The 24,669-nt window shown below is 40.4% G+C and overlaps 1 protein-coding gene across 1 annotated transcript in view; it reads left to right on the forward strand.

Annotated features, from left to right (window-relative positions):
• PRRX2 (paired related homeobox 2) overlaps positions 1-23,417 on the forward strand; it is a 44,535-nt gene extending 21,118 nt beyond the window's left edge. The window contains exons 2-4 of the mRNA XM_073541027.1: positions 16,000-16,187; positions 16,469-16,644; positions 17,706-23,417. Coding sequence (XP_073397128.1) covers positions 16,000-16,187; positions 16,469-16,644; positions 17,706-17,856 — 515 coding nt within the window. The 3' untranslated portion in view covers positions 17,857-23,417. The remainder of the gene's footprint in view (positions 1-15,999; positions 16,188-16,468; positions 16,645-17,705) is intronic.
• Positions 23,418-24,669: the final 1,252 nt, after the last annotated feature.

A 24,669-nucleotide genomic window follows, 5' to 3' on the forward strand; every position in this document is an offset into this window, starting at 1 on the left:
ATGAGAACTGTGCCCCACGCCAAGCATGTCACATCCTCTTCCGGCACTCACCATCGCACATGCGCATCAGGAGAATAATAAATCTCGCCAACATAATAGACTCGTGCCTGCGGCATACTGGGGCCTGAATCCTTCTTTGGATGTTGGCTTCCACAAATCCCCCTCTCTCATCCTGTAATCCCAGACAGAAAGGATTACTTTGGGATCAGGGCTCTGTGAGGCCATATCATCACGTCCAGGACTCCTCATTCTTCTTTTCACTGAAGATCTTTCTGAACGGCTGGATGTTTGGGTTTTTTGTCTGATTGCAGAATAAATTTGGAGCCAATAAGACACCTCCCTGATGGTATTGAAGTATCTGCCTGTATTTCACAACACTGAAGACACCATTAGTCTTGACCAAATCCCCAAATCCATTTGACGAAATGCAGCCCCAAAGTTGCAGGACCCTCCACCATGCTTCATTGCCTGCAGACCCTCATTATTGTGCAGTTCTCCAGCCTTTTAGTGAATAAACTGTTTCTGTCACAGCCAAATATTTTATATTTTGACTCATTAGTCCAGAGCACCTCCTGCCATTTTTCTGCACCCAGTTCCTATGTTTTCTTACATAGTTGAGTTACTTGGTCTTATTTGCTAGTTGAAGGTATATTTTTTTTTAAATCAATGCCATGAAGACCACTTCTGGCCAAACCACTCTGAACAATAGATGAGTGTAGTTGGGTCCCACTGGTTGTTGCCAATTCTGAGCTGATGGCAGTGCTGGACTCCTTTCCTTCCAGTTTCTAAGAGATGTAAGCATAATGTGTCTATTATATGTGTCTCTAAGTCTTCTTGGTTGACCAATGCTATTATTACCACTGTCCTCAACGTTGTCCATTTATTAGAGCTTCTTCTAAAGAGCTTAAACTGCATATCTTGAATCCCCAGTCTGCTTTGATAAATTTGCCTAGGAGAGACCTTGCACATGCAATATAACTACCTTATGTCTTGTCTCTGTGCTCAGTGTTGCCATGGTGTATAATCTGTAACATGAAATAGTCTTCCATAACTTCACCTTTATAGCAGAGTTTGGATGTTTACAGCACAGTTTGGCTCTTCCTCACCCAGTTTTAAACCTCCTACACAGTTGTTCCTGTTTCAGGTAAATAAGCACTCCCATGGAAGTTTTTATCCTCTTAATATATTGCAGTCATAATATTATATAGCACTGTGTACTTACAATTGCCCATTTTGCCTTTCTACCCAGCTAATTCTTCTCTTTTCTCTGCTCTATGTAGAAACACAGTCTGTTGTCCATGCAAAATTGACTTCCTGTTTCTGCATAGAGCTTAGAAGGATTCAGCTAGTCAGTTTTTAATCACGTGATGTCATAGAAATAATGTATCTTTTTGCCTGTGCCATGGAGAACAGTCATAGGGAATTAAATTCTCTAGTATATTCAGTTATACATTTCTGTAGTGACAGTTCATAATAATTTTGATGAATATAACATTTCCCTGCCTATTGTAAGGCAAGATCGTCATTTTCTCTTCCCGGAACATTACCCATCATAACAAATGTTAGGAGTCAAACACTAAATTAGGATTATAAATAAAAATGACATTATTTATCTCCTGACGCAGGGATAACACTATATCCTGTCAAATAAAAATTCTTTACTGGCGGAGTAGTTTAAATAATATATAGATGCATCTCCCCCACATCTGCTATCTGATGTTTCACTGAATCAGATCTTTAAAGGATTTTGTCCAGTATTAAAAACAGCGCCATACTTGCACATAGACTATATCTGGTATTGCAGATCAGTCCTGTTGACTTAATTGGATGCAATATCAGATACAGCCCATATGCAAAAGTGGCACTGTTCCAGAAGATAATAAAAAATGCAGCATTTTTCTTGTTCTGGACAGCCCATTTAAAAGTAAAGAGTAATTCCACCATTATTGTACAAATGTGGAGCTTTCCTTTGAATGTTTTCTTTTACACACTGGAGAAAGTTTGGAAGCATAATCTGACATCACGTTGGTTAGCAAGGGTAATACTAGTAACGGCAGTCATGGTGGAGTCTGCTGACTCCCCAAACCTCAGCTTGACAAGTGTAGAACACATTATCACCCAAGCCAAGCTTTTCTTGGTGCTGACAACAGCATTTGGCACAGGGGTGTACAAAGAAATCATGGGGCCCCATAGCAGAGTTTCTACTTTGGCCCCCCAAACAAAAAATGATTGTCAGGGTCACAAAATAGAATTTCCCTCCTGTATAGTCATCCTCACAGTACTATGGGCACCACATAGTCCTCCATACAGTACTATGGGCACCACATAGTCCTCCATACAGTATTATGTGCACCACATAGTCCTCCATACAGTATTATGGGCACTAATTAGTACTCCATACAATATTATAGGTACCACATAGTCCTCCAATCAGTATTATGGGAACCACATAGTCCTCCATAGAGTAGTATGGGCACCACATAGTCCTCCATACAGTATTATGGGAACCACATAGTCCTCCATACAGTATTATGGGAATCACATAGTCCTCCATACAGTATTATGGGCACCACTTAGTCCTCCATACAATATTATAGGTACCACATAGTCCATACAGTATTATTGGAACCACATAGTCCTCCATACAGTATTATGGGAATCACATGGTCCTCCATACAGTGTTATGGGCACCACTTAGTACTTCATACAATATTATAGGTACCACATAGTCCTCCATAAAGTACTATGGGCATCACACGTCCTCCATACAGTATTACAGGTATCATATAGTACTCTGACCTTTTACACTGCTCGGCACAGAGGACGCGCTGTAGTGACGTCATCACGCCCTCTGCACTGAGACGTCACAGAGCTCAGACACAGAGGGGGAATGGTGGGAGATGGAGCTCAGCTGATGCTCCCTCTCCCATCATTGTTTTCAACTGTTTCAGCTACAGTTGAAAGTACGATGCAGGGGCACACTGTTGGCTCAGGCACCGGTACCCCCGACTCACAGGCCCCATAACGGCCACATGGTCTGCTGCCATTGGTGGTATGCCACTGCTTTGGCAATACCATAGTGTTTCTGTTACCACTGGTGAAAGGCTCAGAAAAATATATCACACACAATAAAGGGGTTCTCCCTCTTTGGACAAGAAGGATTCCTACACATTAAAAAGGACCTGTCACTTGCCATAAATATGTAATTTTTTTGTACCTCATGTAAATGGCACTGTTCTCCTGAATTTGGCATGATATTTCTTTTGTTCTTGTGCTTCTACGTTCTTGACATATGGCCCCATTTTCTCTGTGTGTAAATCTAGTCTTTTAGCCAAATGGGCATCGTTCTAAATAAGACTCTCAGAGAAGAGTTGGTGGCTACCAACATTTGGATAACAAGGCTAGATTTATATACAAGAGAGCGGAAACCATATCTAAGGGACAGAGGGGTACAGGAACAAAATAAAACCACACCAAATTCAACAAAACAGCAGCATTTACATCAGGTTAAAAAAATTACAAATTTATTGCAAATCAGAGGTCCCTTTTAAGTCGTTTTCATATCTCTCTGCTTGGACTTCCAGCAATTAAAGAAGTTATCGTGAACTTTTTCGTTTCTATGGGGCTATGTCACATGCGTGGTTTGTGAAACCACTGTGCCACGGACCGCGGAGAGCCAGGAGGGGCGTGACTAAGCGATCACCTGACTATTCACTAAAGCCTCTGATGGTGAGGTTAGACTTGGCTCTCAATGAACGCCAGGTACCACTCAAGGGCAGACCAACAGTCGCGCAGCAGCTGGACCCGAAGAACAGACTGGATGAAAGCAGTTGGCAGAGCTTGCATCAGAGTGCAGCAGAGTTGGTATCAGAGACAGAGTTTGAGTCAGAGTGCAGCTAGCAGGAATTGCTTCAGAGTGCAGCAAGCAGGATTTGCTTCAGAGTGCAGCAAGCAGGATCTGCTTCAGAGTGCAGCAAGCAGGATTTGCTTCAGAGTGCAGCAAGTGGGAATTGCTTCAGAGTGCCGCAAGCAGGATCTGCTTCTGAGTGCAGCAAGTGGGATTTGCACTTAGAGTGCCGCAGGCAGGATATGTACTTAGAGTACAACAGGCAGGATTTGTACTTGGAGTATAGCAGGCAATATTTGTACTTGGAGTACAGCAGGAAGGATTTGTACTTGGAGTACAGCAGGTAGAATTTGTACTTGTATGTGACCTTACACAACCTAGACTGAAACAGAAAGGTTGCTCAAGCACCTCCCCAGTGGAGAGGAATCAATATATACATAATGCCTCAAAACCATTGGCTGGGAAGGAAATAACAAGTGCACGCGCTAGCCCTTTAAGAGGGCAGTAGCATGCGCATGCCCTTAGAACATGGCCAGAGGCCAGGCTGGAAGTGCTGCTGGGAGCATGCGGAGCATAATGGGGAAAGGGACCACCTGCAGCATGGGTGAGTGAACTGACACGACGGGAAGCCGGCGTGGTGCTAACAGGCTAAACACTTATTGGTTGGTAGTTGTTAAATACATACCTGCCTATTCTGCCGTGGACTGATCTCTCTTGCTTTAAGGCCCCGTTACATTTAGCGATGCACCAGCGATCCCGACCACGATATGACCCGGTCAGGATCGCTGGTGCATCGCTAAATGGTCGCTAGTGAGCTGCCAAACAGGCAGATCTCACTAGCGATGCAGCAGCGGTCGGAGGTCGATACCGTCACACGCAGCGAGGGTAATTTCTTCCGCCTGCGTCCACGGCTCGCTCGTCGGCGCCAGCAGGAAGCCGACGACGAGAAATGTATCAGGTCGATCTCGCGCGATCACCGATAACCAGCGGGGGAGCCGGTCGGAGGTGAGTATCATATGTAGCGAGATCGCTAGCAATATCGCTGCTACGTCACAAAATCGGTGGTGCTTTAGCGATATCGCTAGTGATATCGCTATGTGTAAAGCCCCCTTAAGACTGCTCCCGGTGGTGAGTCTCTTACTTCCTGTTATGTAACATGGACAGAGCAGTTCCTTCTCTTTTGCTCTGCACTGTCAATAGCGCATCACTGCCATTGTCGTGTTGATTGGCAGGCAGTGTCTCATTTCATTAGGCTAAGCTGACTGTGAATAAACATGACATTAGCAGTGATGCACTGTCGAAAGAAATGAGAGGAAGAAAAGGATCTGCTCAGTTGAGGTGACACCACAGAAGCGGTCCACCAGGAGCAATCTGTTACCGACCCATGGCAGAGCAAGCAAATAGTTATCAACTACTTGCCGATAAATACTTAGCCCCATAGAAAATAAAATACATTTTGGATAACTGTAAATGGAGGGGAAACCTGGTAGTAGGGTCGGGACATGCCCTGCAATTTGAATTGTCAAGTTGAGAGTTACGATAATTGGAAACCCTTAGAACCTAATTTTGATTTTGTATATTGACAGTGTGACTGTTTTTGCTTATTTTCAAATGTCTTAAAGAAAATGGAAAGATGGGCCTCATTTATCAAACCACTCTGACAGAAGAGCAGAATTTGTTAAAGAACTACAGATTATTACATCATCCTCCATTTTTATTCTACTTCCATGAGATGGTCACCTGACTGGGCGGCTTCATTCGAACTCCACACTGTGTTAATTTGGAAAATCCTCAGAGAGAACCATTAGAATTAGCTTATTTTTCCCTCACCTGTCATCATCCACGATCGAATTTCCAGTTTATTTTCCAGTGGAGCTGTTAATTAATTAAATGGCGGATCTGGTGACGGGTTAAAGGAGTGGGGGTGGGGGGGTTCCCGAAAGGACGCATTATACCCTCATCACCTTCAGGAGAATAATAAACATTGAAATACACTCCCATAGCGCTGCCCGGCCTCTGTTTATTTATATATTTGGGGAAGATTTATAGTTTTTTTTTCCCCTCTCCCAGGGCCCTTACACAGATGACAAAAAAACATGCATTAAAGAGCAGTAAATAGTGTGTGTAACCCTTTCTGCCATGTTGCATTGCCCTCAGCCCTTGCACAGGGGCTCGGTGTCACAGTTATTCCACAGGCCGTCTCACTAGGGTGTTGTACTGAAGCGATAATTCCTAAGGATTAGCTATTATTTATAGAGTCGAAGTGTTAACATAGCCGAGTCGAATAGCTATACTTTCAAGGCATTACCGTTTTATACACCAAAATCTTTCACACAGAATGTCCCCGTAGTATTGTACTGGTACGGAAATCCTTTCTGCGCCCTCGGTGTTAACCCCATAGCGGTTCCTTTAAATTTTGTTTTGATTTTTTGACCAAGCTGAATAAAGGCCACACGCGTTAAAAGAAAAAATATTTTTTATATAATAAAACAAACAAAAAAAACTTTATTTGGTGCAAGGTCCAATTATCTGGCTGTAAAGAGCAGCTGTCATAGTAAAATATCCTAAGGATATTTCTCAGTTCTTGTAATTATGCTGTTACATCATACTAGAAAATAACTAGAAACAAATGTATGGATTAATGATCAGGCACATTATATATTTAGCTGATTTTCCATCTTGGTTAAATTTGCCTAGTCCAGTGTTGGCAAGAAGGAATCTATAATAAAATATGTTTGCAAGAATTTGCTGTATCGCCACCCTGTGGCCAGAATCAGTTATTACAAGTATACATGTAAAATGTAATTTGCAGTATACATTGTACAATATTAAAATTTTCCTTTTTTATACTATAAACATGATGGTTTCATTTTCAAGTTTAAATAATCAGATTTTATTCAGAAAATTCTCTCATTTTTTCTATGAACTGCTGATTAACAGAAGGTTACAGAAGGGAACATCGTCATCGAGGTTTCTCAGCTGCCAGGCCCTCTGGTCTAACAGCTCAGTCCAGTCCTGCTGGCAAGTCTAGGGATTCAAGTAGAAAGACAATAGTGTACAATTAGGTACATATACCCTATTCTTGTACTCTAGTTCTTGTGCCAAATACCATTGGACATGATCTTTTACAAAGTACTGAAGCAATAGTGGTCCTAGGACAAACAGCACTTCTACTGGATCAAAGTGACTAGGCTGAATCTGCAGAAGAGCAGCATTGATTAGCATCAATGGGTGGCCTGCGTAAAGTCATAGGGACATCCCCAGATGCTGAGGTCTCAGTAGACTGCACATTACCTCTACATTGAAGTGGAGAACTACATCTATTTTGAAGCTGAGAACTATCTTAGCTACATCTACCATACAGTGAATTACTTCTTTAGCTATATCTTAGCTACATCTGTCTTCAGGAAGATGACCATTTTAGCTACATCAGCCTAGTATTGGAGGACTGTCTTAGCTACATGTGCCATGAAGTGGAGAACTAACTTAACTACATGAACCATGACGTGGAGGACTATTTAAGCCACATATGCATAGAAGTATGGAACTACATTAGTTACATCTCTGTTGACAAGGAGGACTGTCTTAGATACTTTGTTTAAGTGGATGAATATTTTAGCTACATCTACCTGTAAGTGAAGGACTATATTAGCTACATAAACCTGAAAGTTGGTCGGTCTAAGCTACATCTGTATTGACATGGAGGACTATCATAGTTATATCTGCCTTCCAGTGGAGGACTATGTTAGCTACATCTCACTTTAGAGAGCCCTATTGTTCTGTAGCACCGCTAGTGCAGACTTGACAAGAGTTAAAAGGGGCTTTTGAGTGAGGGACTTGGCCCCCTGAAGAACTTTTGGAGATATTCTTAGTATTTATTGCAAAATACCGAGAGTATTAGGTTAGCTGTTTATATTAATATTCTTGGGGTAAAGGACTTATTGTGTATTAAAATGAAAATTTAACGTCAGCGGTTCAGAGTGGAGCATTAGAAAGTTATTAGATTTTCAGTAGAGTTTGGGGGGTTATATTATAAATGCTAAACAAGGTCAGAGAGTCTTAATTCACCCCTGTTCACCCTCATAAAGCAGCGAGGTAGGAAAACCTTCCCTGCAGCTCATAACACTTACATTATAACTCCATCAGTGCAGACTATGGAATTCAATATAACACTCTCTAGAATAAAAGCTGGAAGCGTTTAGTGCAGGCAACAGTGTTTCCCCAAGGATGGATCCTTCCAATATTTTCTATGGAATAGATGTAACATGTCTATATAAAGCCAACCATACACAATACGTGGGTTAACGCTCTATTGATAGGTTGACAAACTGCAGAGTTATAGAAAAGAATTTTATATATATACAAAGATACAAGATATAACAAGAATATATAATAAATATATATATATATATATGAAGAATATATACAGTATATATCAGTACAATGCGATCCTTTTACCGGTAAGACTGGCAATTCTGCTTCTTCTTTTTTTCCTCAGGAATAGCATCACCCTTGTATGTATTCAGTGCTATGACTTAGTCACATGTCAATGCCATACAGTCAATTGCTATGGAGGATGCCGTTTCTAAAAAGCTGCTGGCAACCCCTTAAAGAAAGAATCACCTTCAGTTAGACATATTGGGGTCTGCTACTAAAGACAACCATTCAGTAGATACAAAAAGTCTAAACACCCATGTTAAAATGACAGGGTTTTGTCATGCAAAAAAATCAAACTAAGAAGATTTTCAAAACTTTTTCCAACTTACATGTTATATTGCCTACAATCAGAACAATTCCAATGAAAAATAAACTGAAAACTTTTTCGGTGGAAAAAGAAAAATAAAGAAGTAAAATAATGTGATTGCATAAGTATTCACACCTTTAAACTAATAATTTGTTTAAGTACTCTTTGAATATATGACAGAATTCTCTTTTGGGGTCGTTTTCTATCAGTATGGCACATCTAGTATTGGCCAGCTTTGCTCACTCTTACTTGTAGAAGCTCCACATCTGTTAGATTGAGAAGGCATCTCCTGTGTACAGTGTCCTCTTCAGGACACCCACAAATTTTCCATGGGATTCAGGTCTGGGCTCTGGCTAGGCCAAAACTCTGATCTTCTGTGAAGCCATTCTTTTGCTAATTTGGAGGTCACTTAGGGTTGTTATTGTGCTGAAAAGTGAAATTCCTCTTCATCTTTATTTTTTTTAGCAGAGGCTGAAGGTTTTGTTGCAAAATTGACTGATGTTTGGAACTTTTCATAATTTCCTCCACCTTGACTAAAGCCTGAGCGCCATCTGATGAAAAACAGTCCCAAAGCATAATGCTGCTTCCACCCTGCTTCACTGTGGGTATGGTGTTGTGTTGGTGATGCGCAACAATGGCTTTGTGCCAAACAAACCTTTTGGAATTTCTGAAATTATTCTTGTTGGTATGATTTTTTTTACATGACAAAATCTTTGCATTTTAACAGGGGTGTCGAAACGCTTTATATTCACTGTAAAAATTAGTGGACAGATCCCTAATTAAACATTTGGGGGTGTATTTTGTAAGTAGAATAGAGCCCACCTGCTTAGACTATCTGAAAAACACTTTCAAGCATTAAAGTGGACGACAATTAGAAAAAGTCATAAAAATAACTTAAAAAAAAAATTGGCTTGTCAGAAACATCTGATTACTAAAACATGGCTTTGACTCTTTGCTTCATGCCAACTGATCTTTGAAAAGATAATGACTGATTACTAGACACTACATCCCTAAAACATAGTCTTCCTCACATTACTCAGGTGTTTAGATCAAGCCTGACTTGATGGCAGAAAAAAAGACAGATAGTAGTAGAGAGACAGTAAATACATTTATACTACTCAAACAGAAGTTACAGCATTATTAATCAGATTTTTAGAAAAGAAAATATTTTCAAACAGGGTATTCTAGTATATAGGGTTTCATCCATGTTCATAACAACTTGGTACTACATTTTAATTTTTACAGGTCCAAAGTAATGTAAAAAAGGATTGGTAGACCCGATCTAACAATGGTTCCTCCTTGTGGAAACTATCTTGTAAGTAAGGGTCATGATTTTCTGCCTTTTATGAATGGATCTCCATACTGGTTAGGCATTTTCATGTGGACGATACTAGAGCTATAGAGCTGTAAGTACAATGAAGACTTGGTCTTTATGCTATAATGTAGATGGAAACAGGGGCAGATATATTAATGGTGCAACCTGTGCAGCCACCAGGGGCCCAAGAGCTAAGGAGGCCCACTTCAACCTTCAAATCCAGTAAGCAGCTTCTGTCAGAGACACAAAGATGGGTCCATATACTGTTCTTGCACAGGGGCCCTCTTTGTCTGTGTCCGCCACTGGATGTATAATTCTTACAGCCCCAGTTTGAGCCTCTTGCATTTTCTGCTGGATGTACAGCTCTGTTTGACATGTCGTCATTTCTCTCTCTGTATCCTGACGGTGAATAATATGTATCATATGTTAAAACAACTGACACTGCTTTGCACAATCTTTCAGTAACTTAGAGATAGCATGATGCTCGGGGAGTCTTAGTATATAGACCATGTTCCCAGAAGGGGGGAAACCTGGAGACATTATGTCATGATTTATGTTGTGGGCATCATATTCCAAATTTTTGCTGTTGATTCTAATGTTGTAAAAAGCCTTTGTGTGCTGAAGGCTCTGCATTAGGAGAATTGACTGAAACGCATCAATACCGTAATTTATATCTTTGTACCGTGTTAGCCAGTAGATAGAAAAATATTCAGGATTGAGAGTCCTAAGTAGTTGATACCTTTTAATGGCTAACTGAAAAGATGGAAACACATTGCAAGCTTTCGAGACTACGCAGGTCTCTTCATCAGGCTAGACTAATACAAAATCTGTTTATTGTGCATAAATATGTGACTCTTCAGATTTTGTATTAGTCTAGCCTGATGAAGAGACCTGAGTAGTCTCGAAAGCTTGCAATGTGTTACCATCTTTTCAGTTAGCCATTAAAAGGTATCAACTACTGAGGACTCTCAATCCTGAATATTTTTCTACCGTAATTTATTAATTTATTGAAAAAGATAAAAGAGGGGATTTTTTTTTGCTGGGATCTCTGAAAAATTAGAGCCAGAATCGAATTCATTGTCAAAAGTCACTGCACCTCCTTACCCTTCCACTAATCTTGATACATTTTCACCCACTGTGTTTTTGCCAGGCTGAAGGCTGATCGACCTTGACAAAGATATCAGCTGTTACTACATTTGATTCCCAGTTGCGGCCAATACTACAGAGCTGCATTCATAGTTCTTCTAGGTGTGATTGGAATCAAATCTGTCAGACACTATCAGAACTCTTGAAATGTAGCAGTGACTCCTTTGTATATGTAGTAGTTTTCTTTAGTATCCCTATTGTAGATGTATACCATCCAATCATGTTTAAATAGGGCTTTCTTTTGGCATACCTCAATCCCATTATAGCCTACGGTTATAGCATATGTGCATTAAAATATTTCCCAACGTATATGAAAAACATACACAGCATACATCTTACAAATATGCACAAACAAATAAATAAAGTTAAAAAAAGTAATCAAATATTCGTGCGTGCCCAAAAATGGCACAAGTTAAAAACTACAGCTCGTCCGGGAAAAAAAAAACAGCCATCATACAACTTGGTGAATTTTTAAAAAAAATGTATTGGTCTTGAAAAATATGGTGATAGAAACCAAATTTTTTTAAAAGGGTTTTTATTTTGTAATAATAGTAACGCACAAAAATAAAATTTAGTTTCTCTGTAATAATACAGGCCCACAGAATTAAATTAACATGCTGTAAATTCATCATGTAAAAATTAAATCCCCAAAGAAAAGCCGTCATTTTTCCATTCCAACCCACAAATAATTTTTGCTACGTTTTGCAATCAATTAAATACTGGTAAATAAAAAGTTATGGCTCTGAGGCTGAGTGCAGACGGAGTTTTGAGCCCTGCGGATTTTTCCGTGCAGAATGGAAGAAATCCGCAGGTCAAATGACCTGCATTTTTCCTGCGGATTTCTTCCATTTTTCATGCGGTTTTTGTGCGGTTTTCCATCGCGGTTTTCCCCCTGCGGATTTGGTGACAGGGGAGATGGAAAACCGCACAAAAGAAGTAACATGCTGCGGATTTTGTACCGCAGGAAAACCGCGCGGAAAAATCCGCAGCGTCTGCACAGCGTTTTTTTTTTTACATTGATTTTAAGGCTACTGTACATCACAATGCAGAAATGCAGCGTTTCTGCGTGGTAAAATCCGCTGCGCATCCGCTGCAAATCTGCATTGTGTGCACACAGCCTTAGAAGGAAATGAGAAGACAAAAACTGTCGGATGAGGGAAGAGAAAATCTATATGTTCCAATAATTTTTTAAAGGGGTTTATCCATTAATGAAAATGTGATTAATGTAATCTGATAATGTTTGAAAAATGCAAATGAAACCTTCCATATAGAATGTATTCAGCATAGTGTATATACTTATTATATTCCTCCTCATTCTTCTTCTATGCCACAGCTGCACCTCTATTAGTGCTGTACAAGCGTGCCATGTGCCTGTTGGGCGGCGGGATGGGGTACATGGTGTACTGAACATCTGATGACTTGTATACATGATCAGCAAAACATAATCGCAGAAAAACAATTTATGGAAGTAACAAAGGCATTGTAACAGTTCTGTAATAGGAATGTCATCTGAGGGCAGGGCAAGCTTGGTTTGCTTTGTGTATCGTGCTGAGCCATATTACAGGAAATTAATGTACTCGGGCTACAGCTCAAGTTTCATAGTAATTCTTTTTGGTGTATTTGAAACAAAGAAAATTAATGTCCGTTACATAAGAATGCGACATGTACAAAGCCAACACGGCTGCCCCCTGCTTGTGGAAAGAAAATAAATGAGTCTGATTAAATTTTGGAGGAAATATCGTATGCAATATGACCTACCGTACATATATAGGGCAAGGTAATAAACTTTTTCTGACTTCACATGTAATTTGAAAAAAAAAAAAGAACTAAAAGATTTTAAAAAAAATGTAAAAACCATTTAAAAATGTAAACAATAATTCAAAATTATGAATAAAAATAATTACAGCTTAAATAGTTATACCTCAAAATTATTATTTTGTCATTTATTTAAAAAAAAAACGGTCACAGGATTTTTTTTTCCAATAAATTTTTATTTATTGAAAGCATTTCCTCAAAATGTATTATAGTTTACCACAGTTCACAATCACCTTTGATAGGTTGTTTTGCAGTAATGAGCACATTATTGATATCTAAATTTGCCAGATTTGCCAAATTTTTTTCCAGAAAATTAGATTCACAACTATTCAATTTTCCACCAATTGAAGCTATGAGCACACGATGCGGATTTGTTGCGTTTCCATGGCGTTTTTTTCTGCGCGGAAATGCACCAAAAATGCAAAGGATTACTAAAGCAAGGTTAATCAATGAGAATCCAGAATTGTTGTGCACATGATGCTGAAAATTCCATCCTTATTTGCAGCGTTTTTGTGGATCTGCAGCGTTTTTCACCCATTAACTTCCACTGAATCACTCAAATCTGCAGTAAAAACGCAGATGTAAACAGGTTTGCGGATTTAGTGCAGATTTGGTGCAAAAAACCGCAGATTTGTTAAAATGACATGATGTCAGCAGGAGGAAGAGTTTCTGGGCGGAGAATGTAGAATAGAGCCTATCTTGGTTGAAGCACATCAACAATGGAGGTTGGACTTGAAAATGACATTAATTTTTTTTTTTTTTCAAATAATATATCTTTATTTAGATGACAATTCCGCACACAATTCCACATATAAATCCGCATAAAAAAGCACGGAATTTCCACTGCGTTTTCTACAAAGAGAAGCAGAAACTGCGCAGAAATTTACACAAGCAAATCCGGAAAGTGCCATATAGGCTTAAAGTACTCCAAAGCTTCCAATTGCTCTAAAATACATTGAATTGCTGAATTGCAGCAGCACTATAACCACACTGCTCAAGCAAGCAGCAGTAGCAGCTGTGACCTATGTACAGCGGCTTCTTAACCCTGCATCACAGAGTTACTCTCCTGCATCACAGACAGTTACTCTCCTGCACCACAGTTACTCTCCTGCATCACAGACAGTTACTCTCCTGCCTCACAGTTACTCTCCTGCCTCACAGTTACTCTCCTGCATCACAGTTACTCTCCCGCCTCACAGTTACTCTCCTGCATCACAGTTACTCTCCTGCATCACAGTTACTCTCCTGCCTCAGTTACTCTCCTGCATCACAGACAGTTACTCTCCTGCCTCAGTTACTCTCCTGCATCACAGTTACTCTCCTGCATCACAGACAGTTACTCTCCTGCCTCACAGTTACTCTCCTGCATCACAGTTACTCTCCTGCATCACAGTTACTCTCCTGCATCACAGACAGTTACTCTCCTGCCTCAGTTACTCTCCTGCATCACAGACAATTACTCTCCTGCCTCACACTCTTCTGCATCACAGACAGTTACTCTCCTGCACCACAGTTACTCTCCTGCATCACAGTTACTCTCCTGCACCACAGTTACTCTCCTGCATCTCAGACAGTTACTCTCCTGCCTCACACTCTTCTGCATCACAGTTACTCTCCTGCACCACAGTTACTCTCCTGCATCAAAGACAGTTACTCTCCTGCCTCACAGTTACTCTCCTGCCTCACAGACAGTTACTCTCCTGCATCACAGTTACTCTCCTGCATCACAGTTACTCTCCTGCCTCACAGCTCAGACAGTGGTTGTGCTGCCTCACAAGTGGCTCTCCTGCCTCACAGTGACTCTGCTGCACCACAGTTGCTCTCCTACCTCACAGTGACTCTCCTCCCTCACAGATCACAGACAGTGGCTGTCACAGTAGCTCTCCTGCACCACAGACAGTTAAGGGCCTGTCACACTAAGCGATATCGCTAGCAATATCGCTATAACGTCACTAGTTTTTGTGACGTTATAGCAATATCACTAGTGATATCGCTATGTCTGATACTTACCTCCGAACGCTCCCCCGCTGGTTATCGCTGATCGTGCGAGAACGTCCTGGACTGTTTCTCGTCGTCAGCTTCCTGCTGGACTTCCTGCTGTGACGAGCGAAGCGTGGACGCGGGCGGGAGGACGTCAGGATCGCCTGGTGTGACAGGTAAGTAGTGACCCCCGTCCCCAGCGATGTCGCTGGTGAGATCTGCCAGTGTGGCAGCTCACTAGCGACCACTTAGCGATGTACCAGCGATCCTGACCGCGTCATATCGCTGGTCGGGATCACTGGTACATCGCTAAGTGTGACAGTACTATTACTCTCTTGCCTCATGGTGACTCTCCTGCCTCACAGACAGTGATTCTCCTTGCCTCACAGTGACTCTCCTCCATCAGAGACTCTCTCCTGCCTCACAGTGATTCTCATGCCTCAAAATGACTCTCCTCCATCACAGACAGTGGCTGACCTGTCTTACAATAACTCTCCTGCCTCACAGTGACTCTCCTGCATCACAGTTACTCTCCTGCCTCAGAGACAGTGAATCTCCTGCATCACAATGACTCTCCTCCATCTCAGACATTTACTTTCCTGCCATACAGTGACTCTCCTGCCTCACAGCTCACAGACAGTGGTTGTCCTGTCTCACAGTGGCTCTCCTGCATCATAAAGTTATTCTCTCTCGCTATCAATTAAATCTGGATCATTCTCTCACACCCTAATCTTTTTTACTGAGGTTCTGTTGCACACTGATTGCACAGATTTCTTTAGTATTTTTATGTCTTTCTCTACCTATGTGATCTGCGATGTCATCGCACTATCCAGATTCACCATAAAATGGCTGCTGAATTTCCTACCTCTGCCTTTATACAGGCTATGATAGTCCCTACCTCCTGATTGGCTGTACTATACCATGTAATATGATAGCTGCAGGACATTATGGGAAAGCCCATCTCTGGTAGATACAATCTTCTAAAATGTGTAAAATAGCAGTGATTTAGGGGATTTGGGTGAAGTGTATTCTGTAAATTCACTGGTATGCCGGTATGAGTAAATTAAAAAAAAATCAGTATGAATTTGAGTTGTATCTAATTGCTTCTTTCCTCTCCATTGCATTGCATTATCATAGTCTGCTGTGTTTCAGGTGAAAGCTCCATGTCGGGTTGTGCGAAGAGTGCTCGGATTAAAAAGAAGCAGAGAAGGAACAGGACAACTTTCAATAGCAGCCAATTACAAGCCCTAGAGAGAGTGTTTGAGAGAACTCACTACCCCGACGCCTTTGTACGAGAGGATTTGGCGAGACGGGTTAACCTGAGCGAAGCCAGAGTACAGGTCAGTGCTCAAAATTGATTAAAATCATTAATCGAAAACATTTATAGAGAATGGTTCACATATTTTACATCTATTGTGTGATTGTAACCCAGCAAAGGATCCTCCAGTAGGCAAGGTTGCTTCCTTAACATAGCGGTACTACCTATGGACCATAATATTCAATGTAAATCATTATGTTTAGTATTACTACTTAATTCAAGTTCTGATCAGTCCAGTGTGGTAGTGGATTGCTGTGCTAGTCCTAGATGTTGCTATATAATGTTCTCCATTTCTTTGCACAGGTTTGGTTTCAGAATAGGCGAGCCAAATTCCGTAGAAATGAGAGGGCTATGCTGGCCAGCCGGTCTTCTTCGCTCTTGAAATCATATAGTCAAGACCCCATTGTAGAGCAGCAGATCAGCCCCCGACCAACCAGCCTGGCACCAGAATTCCTGTCTTGGAACTCAAACAGTTACAGGTAACTTAATCCTGAATTCTGAAAACTAGGAATAACTGGGTAGCAAAAATTGGGTGGTGGGAGGCACTTTTGCTAAAGAGAACTTTATTTTACAAGGCCGGTTATTTTAAATTGGATTTTACCTTCTTCTATACATCCTCCCACATGTTGGTAGAGGTTATCTTCCAAATACCCCACTAGTTTCTTAAATCAAGAGGCTGAACTGAAAGTCAATAGGAATAATACTACGGTAACGTTCATTCTAGTGAGTGATGGCAGTCTCCCAGCCAAAATATCTTCTGATATGTCTGTACAATACAAAATAATATTGTGGTACCGTGTTAGCCAGAAAAATAGATGTAAATACTTATGTCACCCCAAAAATTGAGAAAAGTATTCATGGAGTGATACCTTTATTGGCTAACCAGAGAAATTATATTTGCAAGCTTTCAAGGCTCAGAAGGCCCCTTCATCAGGCTGATATGTCTCCAAAGAGTGGTTTCTGAGTCATTTTGTTGATATGGGCTTAGCACTTGAAGCTTGGCAGCTAAAGAACATATTATCCTAAAGATGGGTGGTGATGGGAGGCACTCTCAGTTATAAGGACTTCATTTTTAGAAGACCCTTTATTTTAGATTGGGTTTTTACCTTCTTTCAACATTTGGGCAGAACATCTTGGAGATACCACCAGTTTCCTAAATTAAGAGGTCAAAGAGTTTATGAACTGAGAGTCAATAGGAAGAATAACGTAGGAAAGAATGGTCACTTTAGGCTTCTGACTCAATATGAGCAACATGGGCATAAAACTTGAAGCTTCTGGGATCAAAATCAAGATATATAACATTGCCCATGTCTTTTCATGTGGAAGAGAGCCTTTTGGGCCCCCTCAGACACAAGTGATGGGATGAGATTGCTACCTCTACACACCCTTCAGCCATACATTTGGGCAACAACGAAAGAGGTGTGGGTGAAATATTGTTACAAAGTTATCAAAACCATGAATTTTCAACTAATATGGATTTTGAAAATATATGCATTCATGACTGAAATCTGTTTTTTCTCTTTTCTTTAAATTCCATCAGTGCCAGTTTGCCGCCTTATAACCCAAACACCACCTCTGCTCCTACAACACTGCCTACTCAAGGAGTCAATATGGCCGACAGCATCGCTAGCCTACGTCTTAAAGCCAAGGAGTTCAGTCTGCACCACAGCCAGGTGTCGACTGTCAACTGAACCCTGGTTAGATAGACCGAAAACTATAACTAAGCCAGCCACGAGGCACAGGGTGTGCTGGACACGCCACATAAGAGCCCATGGACACCAACAGAAATATCATGTGGCTTCATTTTCCAGCTCCTGTTACCACAAGATGCTGAGCACTATGTGACAATCTAACCGAAGTCCATAGATTGGTCGCTTACCTGCTCTTGTGTCATATATCTTTGACAGGAACGTCTAAGGTCCAGACATTGACCACGTGGACGGGACTTTTGACACTTTTTTTGTGACTGTAGATATTTTATACTTTAGACTTTCTTATCAGTAATCAGAATTTTTACCCATCTTGTTCTACCTTCCCCATTACTTCTCTATTATCTGTGCTTTCCCTGTGTCTCAGTGTCATCGGTACGCACTGTATATATGTAGATACATGCCGTGCTTTGTAAATATGTCATTTTATACAATATTCTGTGACCTTGGGGCAGATAATGTACACACTTTGGATAGGAAAGATGGCTGAATCTTACATTTTACCCCTATTTTTCACATCTAATGATATCTGGTATCTCAAATATAACCACCTTGTATCATTGTTAATTGAAATTTTACTGAAAATGTAGAGTTCATCAGGGTATACATACATAGTGGTTGCCCCTAAGACTTTTGTGAAGCTCAAGGAAAAGATATGCCAACCTCAATTTTGCCTTATACCTTTTTCCACCTACTCAGAATGCCCCCTTAATAGGGTTAGCAAATAACAGGCATTGTGCACAGGACACCCACTCTACAGAGGCAGCAAATGACGGGTATTGTGCATAGGGTGCCCACTCTATAGAAATTTCAAAATAACGGGCAATGTGCACAGAATGCCCCCTCTATAGAGGCAGCAAATAACGGACAATATGCACAGGGTGCCTCCTCTAAAGAGGTTGTAAAGGGGTTTAGTGAAGGTTTGGGACAACAATATTCTCCTGTCCTTCGAGGTTTAGGAGAGGAAGTACAATAAAGCACCATGGTCTACTCCCCAGGATAGGGTGTAACTCAGTATTATGAGTGAGACCATATTTTTATGTGTAATATGGACTGCCCTTTATGTACACTCCCTAATATGAATTTTCCCACTGACTCCTCTTTTAAAAACAGATCTCATTATACATCACGTCTTAATAATACCAACTTAGTGGGAGCCATGTTATAAGTTGCAAGGGCCCCTAAAGCCAAAATTGTAGATAAAGCGTTATGTACGCCAAATCAAGTGTCCCGCTTAGCTACTAGTTAGAAATCACGACATACTTCATGAACAATCAGGGATATGCTGATTTGCATCCCAAACAAACTCCTTGCTCACGAGGGCACTGAGGGGCTATTTCAACCCTCTCCCCCATGTTAGGGTTCTTTTTACCAAAATATTCCTATTTTTAGTGTAAAACTTCACTTCATCTGGGAAGCAGCTCTGCAGCCATTTTAGAAAAAAAAAACTAATACAAAACCATTTTTATTGTGAATATATACGATGTACAGGAGAGGCAGCCATTTTGTGAATTTCACTAATATCTTGGAGATTATGATAATTCATGACAAATTTGCCTAAAACTTGTTACATTAGCTTTGCATGAGGCACCCTGCTGTGAATATTAGATATCACTACTTCACAGCTCAACGATATGAATAAATATATTCAATGATTAATACTTTTAAAATGGCTGTTTTTGAAGAAGGCCTCATGAGGCAAACCTTAAGCAGCCAATCAGAGTTCATACTTCATTTTCAAAACTGCACTGGAAAAATAAAAGGTGAACTTTGATTGGGTAACAAGGAGCTATAGCTTGTAGATCACTGCTTTTCTGAAGTAAAAACTGCCATAAGGGTCGATGACTTCTCAGGGTCTGCACTTGACAAGGAGCCATCAATTATCCAAATTACAACACCAGAATTTCTCCATTGTGTCAAAAAATTATTTAGTTTCTTCAATTTATGCATTTTTATATTTATCAATAAACAAAATATATGAAGTAAAATTCTTTTAGTCTATAATGACCCAAGTATTCTGGATTACAGAAAGGTTATAACAAATATCTGTGATAAATTGCAACCCGACACTAAACACTTCTCACAGCTGAGGGTTTGCTACTGTGGTGTACAGTGTAGGTAATCGTCTGTCAGCTATATTTTACCTGCACTGATACACTGTAGCAAAAATCATTAAGACGAAAGTGATGGGTACTGCTGATATATTTAACAGACAATCACTGAGACTGAATGCAATTGTAGCAAACGCTCAGCTGTGAGAACTATCAAGTTCATTTGAGTTTTTAGATCTCTGTTTGTGGTCAATGAATGAAAATATTCTTGTTTTTATCTAGAATCTGAAAATGTATCCAGACCTACATGGTTTGTTACTGTGTGTCGCTGTACTTTATATGGGAGGAATAAACCAGGAATTTTTGGCAAAAGAGACCTGAGTGCTGCTTACAGCAGATTGTATACACTGATACATTGCAACGACCTGCAGCACTGTGAGCAGGGGACTGGGTTTATTTTTCCATACAAATTTTCATTTTTTCCTCTTCTACTTCCAAGAACCATAACTTTTTTTGTTATTTTTCCGTCGACATAGCTATATGAGGATTTTGAATGACACCATTCATTTTCCCTATATAATGTTCTGTAAAAACAGGAAAAAAAATCCAAGTGGAGTGAAAAAAAAAAAAAAAATCAATTCTGCCATTCTTTTTTGGGTTTCTTTCTCAAGATGTTAATCGTACCAGGTGATAAGATTTTTCAGATCAGTATGATTAAGGCAATACCAAACATATATTTAAAAAAAAAAATGGATATGTGTCACCATTTTCCGAGACACATTATTTTTATTTTTCCATTAATGGAGCTTGCTGTGTGCGCAAAGAGCTAATGTTTTTTTATTGTACCGTATTGGGGTACATATGATGCTTTGATCATTTTTTATTGACCAAGAAACAGCGATTTTGGCATTTTAATTTTTTTTCTTTACAGCAATAACCATGTGGGTTAGATAATTTAATATTTTCATAAATATAGAGCTACCGAATAGGTTTATTTTTTTTATTTATTTTAAAATGGGAGGAACTTGGGTTATTCAACTTTTAGGCTTCTTTTAATCTCTTCATGACCGGAGGTATTTTCGGTTTTGCGTTTTCGTTTTTTGCTCTCCTTCTTCCCAGAGCCATGACTTTTTTTTCTGTCAATATGGCCATGTGAGGGCTTGTTTTTTGCGAGACGGAGTGTACTTTTGAACAACACCATTGATTTTACCATGTCGTGTAATCAAAAACGGGTAAAAAAATACAAGTGCGGTGAAATTGCAAAAAAAGTGCAATCCCACACTGTTTTTTTGCTTTGCTTTTTTGCTATGTTCACTAAATTCTACAGCCGATCTGACATTACGATTCTCCAGGTCATTACAAGTTCATAGATACCAACACATGTCTAGGTTCTTTTTTATCTAAGTGGTGAAAAAAATTCCAAACTTTGTAAAAAAATAAATAGCGCCATTTTCTGACACTCGTAGCGTCTCCATTTTTCGTGATCTCAGGTTGAGTAAGGGTTTATTTTTTGCGTGCCGATCTGACATTTTTAATTATACCACTTTGGCACAGATACGATCTTTTGATCGCCCTTTATTGCATTTTAATGCAATGTCACGGTGGCCAAAAAAACATAATTCTGGCATTTTTACTTTTTTTCTCACTACATCATTTAGCAATCAGGGTAATCTTTTTTTATTGATAGATCGGTTGATTCTGAATGCGGCGATACCAAATATATGTATCTTTGATTTTTTTATTGTTTTATCTTGAATGGGGCAAAAACTTTTATATATTTTTTTTTTTTTTTTAACTTTTGGCATGCTTCAACAGTCTCCATGGGAGACTAGAAGCTGCTATAACCCGATCACCTCTGCTATGATCAGTTCGTAGTAGAGCAGAGGCTCTCTCGCCTCAATACCCGGCACTGCCGCCGGCGGTTCAGACAAGAGCATTCAGCTGCATAGAAAGACATGCAGTCGTGCAGTTCGGTCCTGAGTGCCGGCGGCAGTGCCGGGTTTAGAGGCAAGAGACTTGTGCGAGTTTCTCGCTTCGCACTCGCAAGTGTGACCCCGGCCAAACGCTGATTGTTGCTGTTAGGCCAGAATCACACTACTGTAGAATACGGACGAGTGCTATGCGAGAAAACATTGCATAGCACTTGGACCAGTGTTAATCTATGGGGCAGCTCACATCACCATATTTTTTCTCAGGCGTATTCAACGCGCGTGTAAAATCTCAGCATGTTGCGATTGTACACGTATATCATCCGAGACTCTCCAATGCAAGCCTATGGGTGCGACAAAAACTCAGACACCACATGGACCATTCGTCTAGCTTGCGACAAATGCGCACATATTTTCCTCATTTCAGCCTATTGAGCCATTAAATTCAATGGAGAAAATCAGTGAGAAATGTAAAGCCATACAGCTGTAATACGGATGCCATACGGATACATGGGTGGGAGAAAATCGCATCATTGCATTGCAAACGCATTACAAACGGATGACCATACGGAGAACACTTGTGTGACTCTTGGCAGTCTGACTCGGACTGATTTTCCATACATTAAGGCCGAGGTCACACTTGCGAGAAAATCGCACGAGTCTCACTTCTCAATACTGGTACTGCCGCCGGCACTCGGGACCGGAGTGTGTTGCTGCATGTAGTTCTAAGCAGCTGAGTGCCGGCGGCAGGGTCGGGTATTGAGATGCGAGACTCGTGCAAGTTTCCCGCAAGTGTGACCCCGGCCTTAGTGGCTGGTCCGGGCTGTATTACACAGCCAAAACCTATCCTGTGTATATAAGTCATGGAGTGTGAAAGGGTTGAACTACAATGCTCTCATTCACTGACAACAAGCAGAGATTTTGGAATCAATGAAGAATTGTAACGCAAAATATATATTTATTTTTTGCTTGCGGATTCCAGATTTTGCTCCCTGCAGGAAATACATGGCAGACAATTCTGGATTACTGGAATGGCTCTAGTCAAGTGATCTGCTATACCAGACACTGCCCATAGAGGCGCCATTTCTGAAATAAACCCAGAATCTGGTAAGATATTTAATTGAAAATATGATTAGGATGTAATTTCCATGAATATTTCCATTTCCTTCAAGGCATGCTCCACTTTTACCCTCTCCCTCCTGAACGAATGTACATGAAGAGAAATTGTCGTGCTCCCTGCGGATGCATCCGTGCAAGATTCATATCTGCGCAGTAAGAGAGAACTTTCTTGAACATAATGATTCCCATTGGACCCTAAGCCATAGTAAAATAGCTCCATCACAGGCCGTCACAGGTACTGCACCCCACAATACACACCATCATGAAGTAGCTTTTTATTTGTAAAATCTATTTTTGCTGTTTGCAAAAAAAAAAAAACATCTTATTTTATTAAACAGCCAGTATTATGGATCACGCTTATCTGTTAACTGTATTTTGTATCTGTCAAGGAAGTATTTGTCTTGTGATATTACGGAAAATAATAAATTCTTACTTTTCCATATAACTAAGTCGCCTTTGCTGTAGAAAAATGAATTGTGATATTAAATTCCCTTTTTTTCACAGGTGGTAACTTTACTGTAGCCTTACATGGCACCCACTAGAGGAAGCTGTATCCTAGGAATTATATACTATGCTATTGAGTGTCACCTATATACAGTATGTGATAACATCCTCAGCCCTCTCTAGTGGTGAAGATGGACAGACAAAATGTTATCCATCAATCTCCTTGGAAACATCTTCCATATATATGCAGCACTGCGGTCGGTCGCTGTACACACAGGGTCACAATGTAACACCATTCACTTGTACAGCACTGCAATGTAGTAGCACCACCTAGCGAATTTGTGTCGCCATGTCTAATTAATAAACATACAGTATGTACCCCAAATTAAATATGTCCTGCACATTATGTAAGGATAATAAAGGTATAGTGTGCACTCAGTCAATCAAGTGAGGTGCTGGTATAACGGGTTGCAGAAAGCCCCAGTACAAAGAGAGTCCATAGTTCACCGCACAATCTTAGGAGTAGATGATGCGAAATATTTATTACAGTCATTTCAAAAAAGAAAAGCCAGTCTTACAGAATTGTAGAGGCAGTAATCACTTTAGGCGATATCAATAACAGAAGGCGACTATAACTAATACGCCGGGAACACACTTGCGAGAAACTCGGACGAGTCTCGCACGTCAAAACCCGGGCACTGCCGCCGGCACTCAGGAGCGGAGCGTTCAGCTCCATGTATTGCTATGTGGCCGCACACTCTGATCCAAGTGACGGCGGCAGTGCCGGGTATTAACTTGCGAGACTTGCCCGAGTTTCTCGCAAGTGTAATCCCGGCCATAGCAGAAGTTTCGACCCTCCCAGGTCTTACTCATTGTGTCACTAAAAAAGAAAATTAACATACGAGCACAGAGAAATGTAAGATCCATTATCACTCAAACACTGAGATTAATAAAAAATACAAACCATTAAATGATCTCCCCATATGACTTCCTGAATTACAAAAAATAGAGCTATACAGCCATATTCCAATCAACTTAGGATTGTGTTCAAAATAATTAATTAAAATTCAGAGAATTCAAAAAGACTGAAAAAAGCACACATTGAAACTGAAAGTTCAGTATCTACATAGTATTGTCATTAAAGTAACATAAGAGATCAAATAACCAAGGAAAAGTAGATTAAACAAGATATGGTGCTATTAGGGTACTGTCACACTTAGCGATGTACCAGCGATTCCGACCACGATACGACC

This window comes from Dendrobates tinctorius, unplaced genomic scaffold (genome assembly GCF_039654945.1).
Source record: "Dendrobates tinctorius isolate UK_male_01 unplaced genomic scaffold, ASM3965494v1 ptg000120l, whole genome shotgun sequence".
Lineage (NCBI taxonomy): Eukaryota > Metazoa > Chordata > Amphibia > Anura > Dendrobatidae > Dendrobates > Dendrobates tinctorius.